The sequence below is a fragment of the Tachyglossus aculeatus genome, chromosome 11 (genome assembly GCF_015852505.1).
Source record: "Tachyglossus aculeatus isolate mTacAcu1 chromosome 11, mTacAcu1.pri, whole genome shotgun sequence".
In the NCBI taxonomy this organism is placed as follows: domain Eukaryota; kingdom Metazoa; phylum Chordata; class Mammalia; order Monotremata; family Tachyglossidae; genus Tachyglossus; species Tachyglossus aculeatus.
In genome coordinates, this window is record NC_052076.1 from 17,263,372 (window position 1) to 17,278,726 (window position 15,355).

The 15,355-nt window shown below is 52.7% G+C and overlaps 1 protein-coding gene across 1 annotated transcript; it reads right to left on the reverse strand.

Annotated features, from left to right (window-relative positions):
* Window positions 1-1,267: 1,267 nt before the first annotated feature.
* On the reverse strand, window positions 1,268-6,135 carry LOC119934201 (keratin, type I cytoskeletal 13-like). Its single transcript, XM_038753622.1, has 8 exons — window positions 5,530-6,135; window positions 4,252-4,334; window positions 3,842-3,998; window positions 2,817-2,978; window positions 2,411-2,536; window positions 2,057-2,280; window positions 1,677-1,900; window positions 1,268-1,449 (listed from the first exon to the last, which is right to left on the reverse strand). Exons 1-8 carry the CDS (start codon window positions 6,133-6,135, stop codon window positions 1,430-1,432), a joined length of 1,602 nt encoding a protein of 533 aa, XP_038609550.1. The 3' UTR covers window positions 1,268-1,429.
* Window positions 6,136-15,355: the final 9,220 nt, after the last annotated feature.

A 15,355-nucleotide genomic window follows, 5' to 3' on the forward strand; every position in this document is an offset into this window, starting at 1 on the left:
ACCCAAGTCCTTTTGACACCCAGGCCCATTGTCTATCCACTAAGCCATGCTGCTTCTCAATACATTTTATTGATTGAATTATTGATTGAAAGCAGCTGTGGGATGAGAGTGGGGACGACGGGGGTGACAGGAGTTCCCCTCCTCCCTGACACAGTCACATCCCACAGGGTAGCCTAATCACTACTCCATCCATGAGGTAGCTGACTCTGAGCTGGGAGATTTTTATGGGAACCACAGGGAACAAGCAGGCTCCTCTCTCATTCTGCCCTAGGCCCCTCAATTTAAAGGTCAGCTTCCCTTTAAAGAGCCAGACTCGTATGCTTGGTTGTGGCCATTTTAAAACTAACATCATCTTCAGAGTGCCCCAAGTTCTGATGGTAAAGTGAGAGGGGGCAAGATTTTTTTTGGCGGGGGGGGGGGGGGTCCCCTGAAATACCTGTAAACTTGGGGCCCCCGGCTTAAGCTCTTTGGGGCCCCTGCATTAATCTAGCCCTGTGTAGAGGAGAGTAGGGGTAAAGAGGAAGACAGGGGAGCACCCCAGCAGCCAGAGCCTCCTCCTCTTAGACCCAGCCTGAAGTCTATCAAACCTGGGCCCTTTTCCTTCACCTCTTCTCTCAGCATATGCCCTCCCCCGGGAAGTCTGGTGCAGGTCCCTTCCGACCCCACTTCCTGCTCAGAGCCACCTTCTCCCCATCCTGTTTTCGGTTACTGGAGCAAAAGCCACCTGCCCCCAGGATCTTTTCAGAGCCTACAGTGGGCTGACCTTGGAGGATTCTTCAAAAGGACAGGGTCCAACTGGACTCTAGGATGGCCATCCCCTCCCCAGGAGCTCCCCCTCCCAAGCCCACTCGGGTAAGGGAGACAGTGATCCAGAGGGCTTCTCCACAGGGGTGGGACCTGAGGGGCGGCCACCAAGGGGGCAGAGGGGGGAAGTGGCAGCTGTCCTTTAACCCACCCACAGACTCCACCATCAGTCCAACTGCTCACCCACCTCAGGGGCTGAAGCCACAGCTGAAGTCAGTGTGATCACAGGTTTGGGCTCAGAATTGGCAGGATGGGCATCTTTCCACCCCACGAGTGCCCTCGATCCATCCCCATTCCCTACGCCTTCTCATCGTACAAATCTGTGGGCATCAGTTCAGTTTGTAGAAAGAAAGTTTATTTGAGATGCAACAGGTAGCAGGACTCAGAAGATGCCAGAGGGGCAGATAGGAGGGGCCAGGGCAGCTGGACCCGGGCAGGAAGTAACATGGTATAACATGGGTGTCCTCGGGCCAGGCTGCCCTTGCAAAGCTAAGGCAGGGAGGGAAGAGGGCAAAGGTGTGCTGCTCCCACCATCCTGAACCAAGCTCAGCTATGGTGAGCATGCCAGGAAGGACTAATGCTCAGGCTGCATGGGCAGGCCAGTTGGGGTGTTGCCATTCATCTCCTAGTATCTCTTCTGGCTCCCTGGGAAGGAGAAAGAGTGGGTCAGTAGGGAGAGGAGAGGGACTGGATATGGGGGCAGGGAGACTGGGTCGGGGGGGGGAGGCGGAGTCATTGAGGGGAGGGGGGTGCTGTCAGGTTCGGGGGGCCTTAGTTCAGAAGAGGGCAGGGGAGGTGGGCAGGAAGGTGGGGAGAAGGGTGTCTGGGCTGAGGCCACCCAACTGCTTTCCTTGACGGGAACTCGTTCTCACCATGTTGGTCCTCATGCTGGGCTGAATGTTGAGAGGCGTTCACCGTTCCCTGCACCTGCGACGACTTCCCACCCCCGAAGCCGCTGCTGCCGCCACTTCCTCCGCCAGCAGTTCCGCTTCCGCTTCCACCCCCGAAGCTACCTCCACTTACGCCTCCGCTTCCACCTCCACCTACGAACACGCCTCCACCGCCTCCTCTCCCAGATCCTCCTGAGATATTGCCACTGTAATGAGACCATGGGCAGGGAGACCCCCAAGTCAGCTCTCAGCTCCTCAGGGGTCCCCCACCTCAGTGATGTCCTCTGCGGCTCCCCAGCACTCCCCAACCCCTGCCCTCAGGTGGTCCCACCAGGCTCCCTGCCCCATTCCCAGGCACTTACATGTCCTGCTGGCCACCCTCCAGCAAGCTGCGGTAGGTGGCTATCTCCTGCTCCAATCGGGTCTTGATATCCAGCAGCAAATTGTACTGCTGGCTCTGGCACTCGATCTCATCACGGATCTCGCCCAATTGGGCCTCTATGGACCTGATCTGCTCCTGTGTCTGGGCCAGCTGCGCGTAGTAGAGACCCTTGGTTTCCTCCAAGCTCTGCTCCAGAGAAGCTTTCTGCAGGTAGTGGGGGGGAAACATGAGCAAATGGCCCTCATGCAGTGATTCCATCCTTTCCCCTCCAGCCGCCCCCTTTCCTTTCTCCCCTGGCCCAGCTGCCCTCCCCCTTGCTTTGGGGGCAGCATACAGTGCTGAGTTGGGACTGGAGCTCAATCTGTAGCCCCTGAAGGGTCCGGTGGAGCTCAGTCACTTGGCTGCTGGTCGTCTGGATCTCTTGGCTGTGGGAGGTGACCTGCTGGTGCAACTGGTTCATCTGGGGATGAAAAGGAGACTGGAGATTAGGACCAAGCACAGTGTGGCAGGACAGAGAGAGGCCAGAGGTGGGACCTTTGTGCCTCAGATGAGCTTAGCGGTACTGCCTCTGACCCCTTCTGCTGAACCAGGACAGGGCTGACCCCCTGACTGTAAGCTCACTGTGGGCAGGGAACCTGACTCCAAATCTGTAATCGCGTACTCTCCCAAATGCTTAATACAGTGCTCCGTGCACAGTAAGTGCTCAGTAAATAAAATTGATTGATTGATTGATCCCTCACCTGGGCCTCATACTGGTCCTCAATCTCTTTGTGGTTCTTCTCGATCAGTGTCTCGTAGCTCTGGCGCATGTCATTCAGGGCCTTGGCGAGGTCAATGCTGGGAGCAGCATTCATCTCCACGCTGACCTCGCCACTCCGCTGCCCTGTCAGCTGTTTCATCTCCTGCAGGATCGTGGGATGGGGGAGCATAGGACAGGTGAGAGGGAGCAGGAAACCAGCCCCCATATTTCTCAGATCCCCTGCCCATTGTAATCTCATCCCCGAAACCGAACCCCAACCCAACCACTCTAATCCCCTCTATCCAGTGCCAAATGCTAAAGTCAACCACAAATAATAATAATTGTAGTATTTGTTAAACAATTTCTATGTGCCAGGCACTGTTCTAAGCGCTGGGGTGGTTACAAACAAATTGGGATGGACACGGTCCCTGTCCCACGTGGGGCTTCATTATACAGATGAGATAGCTGAGGCACAGAGAAGTTGAATTACTTGGTCGAAGCAGCAGACATGTAGCGGCCCTGGGATTAGAACCTACATCCACATCCACTGGGAGAAGCAGCATGGCTCAGTGGAAAGAGCACAGGCTTAGGAGTCAGAGGTCATGGGTTCTAATCCTGGTCCACCATTTGTCAGCTCTGTGACTTTGGGCAAGTCACTTAACTTCTCCGTGAACTTCTCTGTGCCTCAGTTCCCTCACCTGTAAAATGGGGATTAAGATTGTGAGCCCCACGTGGGACAACCTGATTATCTTGCATCCCCCCCAAGCGCTTAGAACAGTGCTTGGCATATAGTAAGTGCTTAACAAATACCATTATTATTATTATTATTATTATTATTATTCTGACTCCTAGGGCCGTGCTGTATCCACCACGCCACACTGCTTCTCTAAACTCAACCCCAAACCCATTCCCAACTCACCTAACCCAATCTGACCCCAACTTCACCCAAGCCTAACCCCACCCAACCTGGGCTCGAACCCAAGCCCCAGGCCTAATTCCGATCCCATTGCCGGCCCCATCCCGGACCTCCTCATGGTTCTTCTTGAGAGCCACCAGTTCCTCCTGCAGCAACTCCAACTGCATCTCCAGGTCAGACCGAGCCAGGGTCAGTTCATCCAGGACCCGGTGCAGCCCGTTGACATCGGCCTCCACGCTCTGGCGCAGGTTCAGCTCCATTTCATACCTGGAGCCCAGCCCCCGGCAGACAGACACGTCAGTGGAGGGAGCTCCCAAATCCACCAGTCAAGGGGTCTTTGGCCTGCTCAACTCTCTCCCTCCCTCCATCGGTCTCCAGCCCCAGCCTCCTCTAAGATCTCAACGGGTATATTTCAGAGGAGAGGCTGGGAGATGGGAGCAGGGTGGGTGGGATGGGGAGGTAGGTAGACCATGTGGGGTGTGAGGGGCTTAGGGTGGAAAGGGCAGGCAACAAGACTCACTTCATCCTGAAGTCATCGGCCGTCATGCGAGTGCTGTCAATGTCCAGGATGATCTTGTTGTTCTCCACTGTTGTGGTGATAATCTGGAAACAAGGAGGGGGAACTGATTGACCCTGTTGGGACCCTCAGGTAGGAGGCAGGGGGCTCTGGGGTCAAAGGGCCCTGCAAGCCCGAAGGGGCTGGACCCCAATCCAAGCCCCCAGTCGCAGTTCTAGACCTCTTTCACTCGACCAGGTAGAACTGAACTGGCTGGATTTGGGACTAAAATTCAGATCAGTACCTTCTGAGAGTTCAGGTAACGACAATAATAATATTAATAGTAATAATATTTGTTAAGTACTTACTATGTGTCAAGCACTGTAGTAGGTCCTGAGATACAGTCTCTGGACTGTAAGCTCGTGAGCAGGGAACATGTCTACCAGCTTCACTGTATTGTACTCTCCCAAGAACTTAGTACAGTGCTTTGTACACAGTAAACACTCAAAAAGTACCATTGATTGATTGAGGTAGATTCAGTATAACCAGTTTGGACACAATTCCCTGTCCCAGATGGGCCTCACAGCCTTAGTAGAGAGGAGTATAGGTACTGAATCTTCATTTTACAGATGAGGAACATGAGTCAGAGAAGTGACTTGCCCTAGATCACAAAGCCGGCAAGTGGCAGAGGCAGGATATGAACCCAGCTATCCTGACACCCAGGCCAGTTCTCTTTTCACTAGGGCATGCAGCTTGTCAGATGGAACTGATACATGTCTCTCCCAGCAGAGGGTTTCCAGGCCTGAACCTGGACTGTAGAAGTCCAGAGAGAAAAGAGGTCCCCGCTCAGGGCTCCCTACCTCCTGGCAGCTAAGAAGAAGCCAGGAGGGTCCAAGGAAGGAGAGTGCGAAGGGAACAGGGATGGATTGGCCCACAGGGAATGGGCAAAAGAATCGGGGGGGCGAGGGGGTGACCTGCCAAAGAGAAATCTGGGAGTGCTAAGTCCTCATCTATGAAGGGGTTTACGGAGAGGTCTTGGACCACTGAGCTTCCCTGTACACAGAAAGCCAGACAAGAGAAAATGGGCTGGAGCTGCATCAGGGGAGCTCTGTTAGAACTAAGGATGGACCAGTTGTCACCGAAGCAGGTCCAAAGGAGAACGTACCATCTCCATCCCCCCAGGTGGACACGGCGCAGACGCTATCCATCCTGCGTGACTTAGCCATTCACCGGCCCAAAGGCTGGAGGCTGGACTTAATGACCTCTAGAGGCTGCTCCCAGCTCACCATAATTGGATCCTACCTGGTTCCTCAGGTCATCGATGGTCTTGTAGTAATGAGAGTAATCACGCTCAGGGCTGCTGGGGCTCTGCTTCTGGTACCATTCACGGATCTTCTGCTCCAGGTCAGCATTGGCCTCCTCCAGGGCACGCACCTTGTCCAGGTAGGAGGCCAGCCGGTCGTTCAGACCCTGCATGGTCACCTTCTCATTGCCGAACAGGAGCCCGCCATCCTCCCCACCAAAGCCACCGCCAAAGCCACCTCCAAAACCTCCACCAGCACCTCCTCCGAAGCCTCCTCCAAAGCCTCCTCCGAAGCCCCCACCGGCTCCACCACCGAAGCTGCCTCCGTAGCCACCACTGTAGCCACCGCCGAAGCCGCCGCAACTACTGCTCCCCCCATACATGCTGCCCCCACCAAAGCTACTCCCAAAGCTGCCCCCACCCAGGCCACAGGCTCCGCCACCAAAACTCCCACCGCCGTAGCTGCTGCCAGACGAACAGAACCGGCCCCCACCACTGGACCCAAACAAGGCAGAGGAGGACGAAGAGAGCCCACGGCCCCCTCCGCCACCACTACCCCCACTCCGGCTCTTAGAAGAGTAGGACACGCTCTGCCTGCTGCTCATGCTGCCGTTGGTTCTGGCTCGAGGCTGGAAGAAAAAGGCTCAGCTGGGTCTGTGCTGGAGAATGTCTGCCTGGGTCCTCACTGAGCTGAGCTTTTATACCCTGAGAAATGCATGGCACCCTGGGGCGGCACCCTTCCCAGGGGCTCTGTCAGCCACCCTGCCCGGGCCAGGACCCAGAACCCAAGCAGATTGATTTCTTGATTTCTTGATTTCTTGATCTCTTGGCCCTGAGAGCCTTGGCCCCAGGCCTGAGGCAGGGCACCCTGATGCTGCCTGTGGCCCTGGCCCAGTGTCAGCACTAATCCGGTGTAGAATTATCCTGTCAATAAGGTCGTAAATCAGGCCCTGCCCAAAGCCTTGACCCAGATCTCGGCCCTGAGAGACAACTGCGGGGGTCACCTGGTCCGGCCTGGCCGGGCCCACTCGGTGGCCTGCAGTGACCCCCCACTGATGGACCACCCTCTCCCCCAGGCCGCACACTGATGAATCAAACTCTTCCCTAGATCCCCCAACTAATGAACCAGCCTCCCCCTCAGATCTCCCCACTGATGGATCAGCCTCTCTCCCAGACCCCCACTGATGGATCAGCCTTTCCCTCAGGCCCCCCACTAATGGATCAGCCTCTCTCCCAGACTTCCCACTAATGAATCAGGCTCTCCCCCAGATCCCCACTAATGGATCAGCCTCTCCTCCAGACCTCCCACTCATGAATCAACCTCTCCCCTGGACCCCCACCTGACAAGCACTTAGTACAGTGCTCTGCACACAGTAAGCGCTCAATAAATACAATTGAATGAATGAATGAATGAACAAGCCTCTCCTCCAGATTCATTCATTCATTCATTCTATCGTATTTATTGAGCGTTTGCTGTGTGCACAACACTGTACTAAGTGCTCGAGAAGTACAAGTTGGCAACATATAGAGATGGTCCCTACCCAACAACAGGCTCACAGTCTAGAAGGGGGAGACAGACAACAAAACAAAACATGTGGACAGGTGTCAAGTCATCAGAATAAATAGAAGTAAAGCTAGATGCACATCATTAACAAAATACATAGAATGGTAAATATGTACAAGTAAAATAAATAGAATAATAAATCTGTACAAACATATACACAGGTGCAGTGGGGAGGGGAAGGAGGTAGGGTGGGGGGTGGGGAGAAGGAGAGGAAAAAGGGGGCTCAGTCTGGGAAGGCCTCCTGGAGGAGGTGAGCTTTGAAGGGAGGAAGAGAGCTAGCTTGGCGGATGTGCGGAGGGAGGGCATTTCAGGCCAGGGGGAGGACGTGGGCCGGGGGTCGACTGCGGGACAGGCAAGAACGAGGTACAGTGAGGAGGTTAGCAGCAGAGGAGCGGAGGGTGCGAATTGGGCTGTAGAAGGAGAGAAGGGAGGTGAGGTAGGAGGGGGCGAGGTGATGGAGAGCCTTGAAGCCGAGAGTGAGGAGTTTTTCCTTGATGCGTAGGATCTCCCTGTGATGGATCAACCTCTCCTCCATACTCCCAATAGATGGATCAAGCTGTCCCCCAGGCCCCTCACTGATGAATCAGCCGCTCCTCTAGACCCCTCCAATGATGGACCAACCGCTCCCCCAGACTGCACCCCAAAGATGAATCAACCTTTCCCCCGATCCTCCACTGATGAATCAGCCTCTCTCCCAGATCCCCAACTGATGGATCAGCCTCTCCCCCTGCCCCTCACTGGTGGATCAGCCTCTCCTCTAAACACCCCACTGATGGATCAGCCTCTCCCCCAGACCTTCTCACACTGACCAATCTCTCAATTAATCACTGGTATTTATTGAGCACTTACTATGAGCAGAGAACCCTACCAAGCACTTGGGAGAGAATATGATAGAGTTGGTACAACAAGGAGCTTACAGCCTAGAGGAGGAGATGGACAGTAAAATAAATTATGGATATATGTATAAGTGCTGTGGGGCTGACAGGCGAGTGAATATCAAGTGCTTAAAGCATAGGGATTCAAGATTTTAGGCACAGAACGAGTGGAAGTAGGGGAAAAGAGGGCTTAGTCGGGGAAGGTCTCTTGGAAGAGATGTGATTTTAATAAGGCTTCGAAGGTGGGGAGGGAGTTTCAGGATAGAGGGAGGATGTGAGCAAGGGGTGGGCAGTAAGAGAGAGGAGATAAAGATACAGTGAGTAGGTTGGTGCTAGAGGAACAAAGTGTGTGGACTGGATGGTAGCAGGAAATGAACTAAATAAGCTAGAGGTAAAGCTGATTGAGCACTTTAAAGCCAATGGTAAAGAGCTTATGTTTGATGCAGTGGTGAATGGGCAACACTTGGAGGTTCTTGAGTAGTGGGAAGATGTGGACTGAACTTTTTTTAGAACACCTCCTCAATCAATCAGTAAAATTTACTGCGCCCCAACTATGTGCTCAGCACTATACTTGGAAAGGTCAACAGAAAGAAAGCACAGATTCCCCACTCTCAAGAGGCGTATAATCTAATGGAGGAAACAGGTGAACATATATTAATTACAAATACTGGGGGAACATGGCCTAATGGATAAAGCACAGGCCAGGAAATCAGAAGGACCTGGGTTCTAATTCCAGCTCTGTCACTTGTCTGTTGTGTGACCTTGGGCAATTTATTGAACTGCTCTGTGCCTCAGTTACCTCATCTGTAAAATGGGGATTAATACTGTGAGCCCCATATGGGACATGGACTGTGTCCAAACTGATTAGCCTGTGTCTACCCCAGGGCTTAGTACAGTACCTAACATAGTAATTGCTTAGCAAATACCTTTAAAAAAGGAGGAATGACAAGGACGTAATAAGTAGAGCTCACATTGGAGTCTCTCATTGGGAACAATCAAATGAGCTTCTGTCTTGAAGCCCCAGGATGTGTCCAGAGGAACAAATTTCTGGCAGTTGTGATTTGTGTAGTACCTCATGCTATCTTAGCCCTGCCAGTCATGTTCCCACTGGGACATAGATTGCAATGAGCAAGTAGGTGGGCAGGGGTGCAGCACCATGCATGCAAAGGTGTCTTACGCACAGGACAAATTGATGGCCAAAATGACCGAAGGACAACAACGATGCTGAGCTGTAACACCATGATCCAGCAGATAGTTGCGTTGGTAACCGCTGTGGTCTTCACCTAGCACATTAGACAACTATTTTTCAGGACTCTACTGGGCCCGCCCTATGGGCTTGGGAGTCAGAGTTCATGGGTTTTAATCCTGGCTCCACGACTTGTCTGCTGCGTGACTTTGGGCAAGTCACTAAACTTCTCTGTGCCTCAGTTACCTCATCTGTAAAATGGGGATTAGACTGTGAGCCCCACGTGGGACAACCTAATCACCTTGTATCACCCCCAGCTCTTAGAACAGTGCTTCACACATAGTAAGCGCTTAACAAATACCATCGTTATTTTATTTTATTATTACCCTGGGTGATTCTTCGACCAGTAACCTACCCCAATAATGGCACAGCCCCAGAAGGCAGAACAGGCAGTAGAACCCAGGTCTCCTGATTTCCAGAACAGTGCTCAGTGCTCTTTCCACTGGACCAGCTGATACTGGACTGAGTATTGATAAGAGAAGAAGAAGATCAGTTTGAAACAGCTGAATAATTGCATGTAAAATTGAATTGAATGCTCACACATACATAAGTGTTAAGGGTGATTAATTTCAATCTTACACAATGGAGCTTTGTCCCCTTTGACCCTTTTGATTTACCCAAAGGGGAACAGGGAGCTTCTCTGCTCTGGAGGGTTCCCTCAGCCCCCACAAGTCTGGGCTCCTAGGGGCCCTCTGGCCCCAGAAAAAGAATCTGCAAACCACCCCCTCTTTCCTTATCTTTGGGATCAGGATGGAAGATGTGCATGCCTAAGCCTTCAGCCTTCACCTGTCTACAATAGTGACAAGCTGAATCATCTGCTTTGCCTACTGATCTGAGGAAACAGGAACCACAGTCCCAGGCTGAGCCCTCCCTCACCAAGCACCACACTGCACTTTTCTTGTTTCTCCGGGAGCCAGGAACTGGCGGCAGTTGCCTCTCTCTCTCTCTCTCTCTCTCTCTCTCTCTCTCTCTCTCTCTCTCTCTCTCTCTCTCTCTCTCTCTCTCTCTCTCTCTCTCTCTCTCTCTCTCTCTCTCTCTCTCTCCCTCTCTCTCTCTCTCCAGAGAGCCGCCCCAGGGGTCCCCATCTGCAGTTCAGGGGCAAGTTGCGGTGGTAGAAGCACTCTGCCTGGCCTCCTCTGCTTCTTTCCTGGACCCCATCCCTCCATCAATCGTTACTAAAAAAACCCACCTCCTCCAGGAAACCTGCCCTGGTTGGTCCACACACATCCACTCACTCCGCTTTGCCCCTTCAACGTGTTCAGCCCAAGTTTATGTCTGTGTGTTTGGGTCTCTGTTGACTGTCTTCTGAGTACATGGTATAGTCTCTAGCCTCCACAACTAGCGTTTTATGTCTCCTATCTGCCTGTGTGGGACCATCCTGTTCCCTCAGCAGACTGATAGCCCCTTGAGGGCAGGGACTATAGGTACCTCTATGGGAAGGTGCAAGACTCATAGACACGCAGTCCCACAGAGTCTTCCACAGTGCAGAATGGCTGCACACCATATGCTGTACACACACATGAACAACCAATACACACACTTACTGGACTCCAGCTTGCCTTGGGTCCTGCTCCCAGGTGTCCAGCTGGAGTTACAGGCTCCCACCTCCCTTTCCCTTCTCTTGCTTTTTGTTCCTATGTGTTTCCTGGGTCAGAGGGCCCCTGGCCTCTCTCCTCCTGCTGTGCTTCCTGCTCTTCCTCTGCTGGGCAGCTCCTGGGACCCAAGGGAGCCCAAGAAGAGTAGATTGAACCCTGAGCTGGAAAGACTTAAGACTCAGCTTAAATCTCAATTTGTTGTGTGACTTTGGACTTTCTGAGGGTCCCTTCTCCCACCTGCCCTAATTAGGGGGGTCTCTATCCTGCAGCCCAGGACCTTAGGGAGAGGAAGGGACAGGGGTGGGGAAGGTTATGGAGAGGGGGAGCATGATGAAAGGGAGGAGCCTAGGAAACATCCACTCTCCCAAAATAATAATGAAAACGACTGGAGATGGTGGCTGTGATAAAGTCAGGAAGTAATACATGGTTCATTAACCAAAGTGCTGATCTCAGCCATTGTATTTTTACATCAGTGTGTAGCTGGGCTGGGCAACCTAACACACCCCTGTAAGCTTGTTGTGGGATGTGTCTGCCAACTCTGTTGTATTGAACTCACCCAAGCTCTTAGTTCAGTGCTCTGCACACAGTAACTGATTCACCCTATCCTGCCTTCTCAGAGCTCATGAGCTCTGACCACACTGAGCAGGGAGAGAAGCTGAGTTTACAGTAATGATCAAAAGAGGAAGGAATTATCGAAGGAGGAACAGAAAGAGACGGGAGACCAGGCAAGTAGTCAAGGGGGCTGAACCAGGACAATCAGTACATATGGTAAATCAGCATGGGTCTTGCTTACCACATTTATCTGAATAGTGCACACCATAGAATAAGCCACCTATTCTTTTTACAGCTTCAACTAGGAAAAAAAATCAGTTTCTGGATCTCCTTGAGGTGGGCTCTGGGGATATTCCCTACCCCCAACTTCACCCCAGGGCCTACCCTTAACCTTAATTTTTCAGTACCACAGTTACCTGGTTTGAAAATCAAACGTTATGCCAAAGTGGCTGTGGTTTTCCTAAGCGAATGGCTACATGGGCAGGGGAGGGGGACCTGACTCAGCAGTGGGGCTGGGCCTGAGGTGTGGAGGCAGAATGCTGGGTCACAGCCCAGCTGGTTGCCTCAGGAACCGTACCCTTCCTTCCCTGCTCATTCCTCTTCTGCTCTCCTTTCGGAAGGCAGACTAGTCCTGGATTTCATGACCCCTCAGATTTAACCCTGCTAGTGGCGCCTCCAAACCTTGCAGCCAGGACCAATCTCCCTCCCCCACCCAACTACCACCATCACCACCACACGGCACGAGACTCGGGTTTGGGGAGGGACTCCAGCTGTCCCTGTCCTGACTCGACCTAAGGGGGATTGATGTTTCTCCCCCTTCAGGGTCCTTATGGCCCCCACCCCCAGCCCTGCCATGGTCCTCCACCCAAAGAACCACGTGTAGCAGCTGGGCCCCCGGGTAAGGGGCAGGGTGGGCTCCAGGCCCCTGTTCTGCTGAGTTGGATTATTTCAGTGACTTTCCTCTCCTTCCTCCCCTCTTCCCCTCTCTCTTTCTCCCTTCCCCTTCCCTAGACTGTAAGCTCATCTCTAGCTTGTAAGCTCTTTGTGGGTAGGGAATGTGTCTACCAACTCTGTTGTAGTGTACTCTCCCAGGTGCTTTTACGGTGCTCTGCACATGGTAAGTGCTCAATGAAATGCCATTGATTGATTAATTGATTGATTCTGCCTGCTCCTTCCCTCCTTCTTCTTTCCCCTTTCTCTCTGTCTGCACCCACTCCCCATCCTATTTCTCCTGGGAGGGAGGGTTTGGGCTAAAAATGGGGGGCTGAAACCATTCACTGCGACTGCCGAGCCTGTCTTCTACTGGCCCGTTCATGCAGCACATCTTGGCCCAGGGAGCTCAGGGCCAAGTCTGAGTCACGGGCTGACCTATTAGCACCTATCAATTGGGGTGGCTAATCCCAGCTCTGGAGTTTAAGCCATCCGGCCTAATGAGCCGTGTCAGCACCATCTCCAAGCGGAATCCTGGCCACTCCAGGGACCATCCGGTGGGGCCTGCCCAGGAAGAAGGGGAGCCACATCTCCAGAGCCAGAGCTGCCCATCTTAGTGTCCGCTCTGTGGCTGTCCAGCGGAAACCTCCCTCCCATCAGCTGAGGCCAGTCCAGCCCAGCCTGTCTGTTTCCCCCAAGCCCCTGCCCCTCGGTCCCCATTCAGAATGGATGATTGATGAGCCCTGGGAAAGGAGAATGAGCTCAGCTCAACTCCTCTGACTAATGAGGAGGGAAACCAAATGGAGATCTGGCAGCCTCCCCAAACCTTCTATTGGGAACATCCCAGAATTATTCCCTTCACCGGCCCCCTCCATGCCAAGGCTCTGGGCCCACTTGTCAGCTCCTAGATGGGGGTGAGGAGGACGGGAAGAGAGCTAGTTTGGCCAATGTGAGGAGGGAGGGCTTTCCAGGCCAGAGGTAGGATAAGGGCCAGAGGTTGACGGCGGGACAGGAGAGCACAAGGCACAATGAGGAGGTTAGCGGCACAGGAGCAGAGTGTGCGGGCTGGGCTGGGATCCCACCCCCAGATTGACCTTGCAGGCACTTGTGTATATTTGTGCATATTTATTATTCTGTTTATTTTATTAATGATGTGTATATATCTATAATTCTATTTATCTATTTTGATGTTATTGATATTATTGTTTTGTTTTGTTGTCTGTCTCCCCCTTCTGGACTGTGAGCCCATTGTTGGGTAGGGATTGTCTCTCTCTGTTGCCGAATTGTAGTTTCCAAGCGCTTAGTACAGTGCTGTACACACAGTAAGCGCTTAATAAATACGATTGATTGATTGATTGATTGGTGTCCCTCCTCTTGGTTCAATCTGTGACAACACAATTGACCACCATCCCCCCCAACAGCTGTCTGCTGTACCCTAGCCACACTCCTCCCAGCCTCCAACCAGACATGAGAGCCTCCAAGGGGCCAGAGTAGCTATGAATGGCCAAAAGGAAGCAAGTCTCTCATACGGTAATAGTAGTAGTAATAGTATGTATTAAGCACTTACTGCAAGCAGAGCACTGTACTAAGTGCTGGGAAAGAATGCACAAATGGGAATTAGACACAGTCCCTGTCCCTCAGGATGCTCACAATCTCTGAAACCTGCTTCCCCGCCCTAGCTTGGCCTAGCAGGCCCCCTAAATTCCTTCTCCCTCCCTCCTGCACTCCAAGTGACCCCCAGACAGAAACACATCCTCTCATCTCCCACATATAAGGGATAGGTAAACAGTGTTTAAAGGGGAAGGGGCAGAGAGACAGATGGTTACAAGGGGAGAGTGGAGTTCAAAACACCAGGGTTTGGCGGGGAGATACCCAGCTCTCGTCCATTTATCAGGGAAGGCTTCCTGAAAGAGGCAGAGTCTGCAGTGCCCTTGTCTCCACCCAGCCCTCAGGGTTCTGCTCTTTGCTCAGGCCCAAGGTGTTGTTCCACCCCCAGCCAATAATAATCATAATAATAATAGTAACAACGGTGGTGTTGGTTAAGTGCTTACTGTACACCAAGCACTGTACTAAACGCTGGGGTAGATACTGTATACACAGATCGGACATGGGCCATGTTCCACACTAGGATCATAGTCTAGGAGGGAGAACAGGTACTGAATCCCCTTTTTACAGAAGAGGAAACTGAGAGACATGGAAATTAAGTGGAGAAGCAGCGTGGCTCAGTGGAAAGAGCACGGGCTTTGGAGTCAGAGGTCATGGGTTCGAATCCTGACTCCACCACATGTCTGCTGTGTGACCTTGGGCAAGTCACTTAACTTCTCTGAGCCTCAGTTACCTCATCTGTAAAATGGGGATGAAGACTGTGAGCCCCACGTGGGACAACCTGATCACCTTGTACCCCCACAGTGCTTAGAATAGTGCTTTGCACATAGTAAGTGCTTAGCAAATGCCATCATCATCATCAAGTGACTTGCCCAAAGTCACATAGCTGGCAAGTGACAGAGACAGGATGCCAGGAGCCAGGTCCCCTAACTCCCAGGCCCACCCACAATTCAAAAAGTCAGGGACCACTTCCCTTCCTCCCTGCAAACCCACGGGCAGTAGGGACAGGGGGTGGTGGTTCCAGATGGGCACATGGCCTGCTGAATGACCTCAGACAGTTTCTCCACCTTCTGCACCTCATTTTCCGTGTCTCATTTTCTCCACCTGCAAATGGGGGAAAACCTACCCATCCCAGCATGCAATCCTAGCCACCCCTCAAGCCCTTCCTGGAATCAGTTTTCTTTAACTGCTGCACTGGAGGGTAAACTGAGGCTCAGATAGGTTCAGGGACCTACCCACGTTCACACAGCATCTAAGAACCCTTTAGTTCGACTCTCACCTGTAGGAATCCATGGCTGGGTGGCCTTGGTCATCTGAGTGGGGACTTGGAGCTGGGGGGTGAGGAGATGTCCCCCTGCCTCTCTCTAACCCCAGCTCTGGGTTTGCCTGAGTTTTCCCCTGTGGCTCCCACCAGAGTCTTTATCCTACGAGGAGCACAGCTGGGGCCTTGGGGGAGGA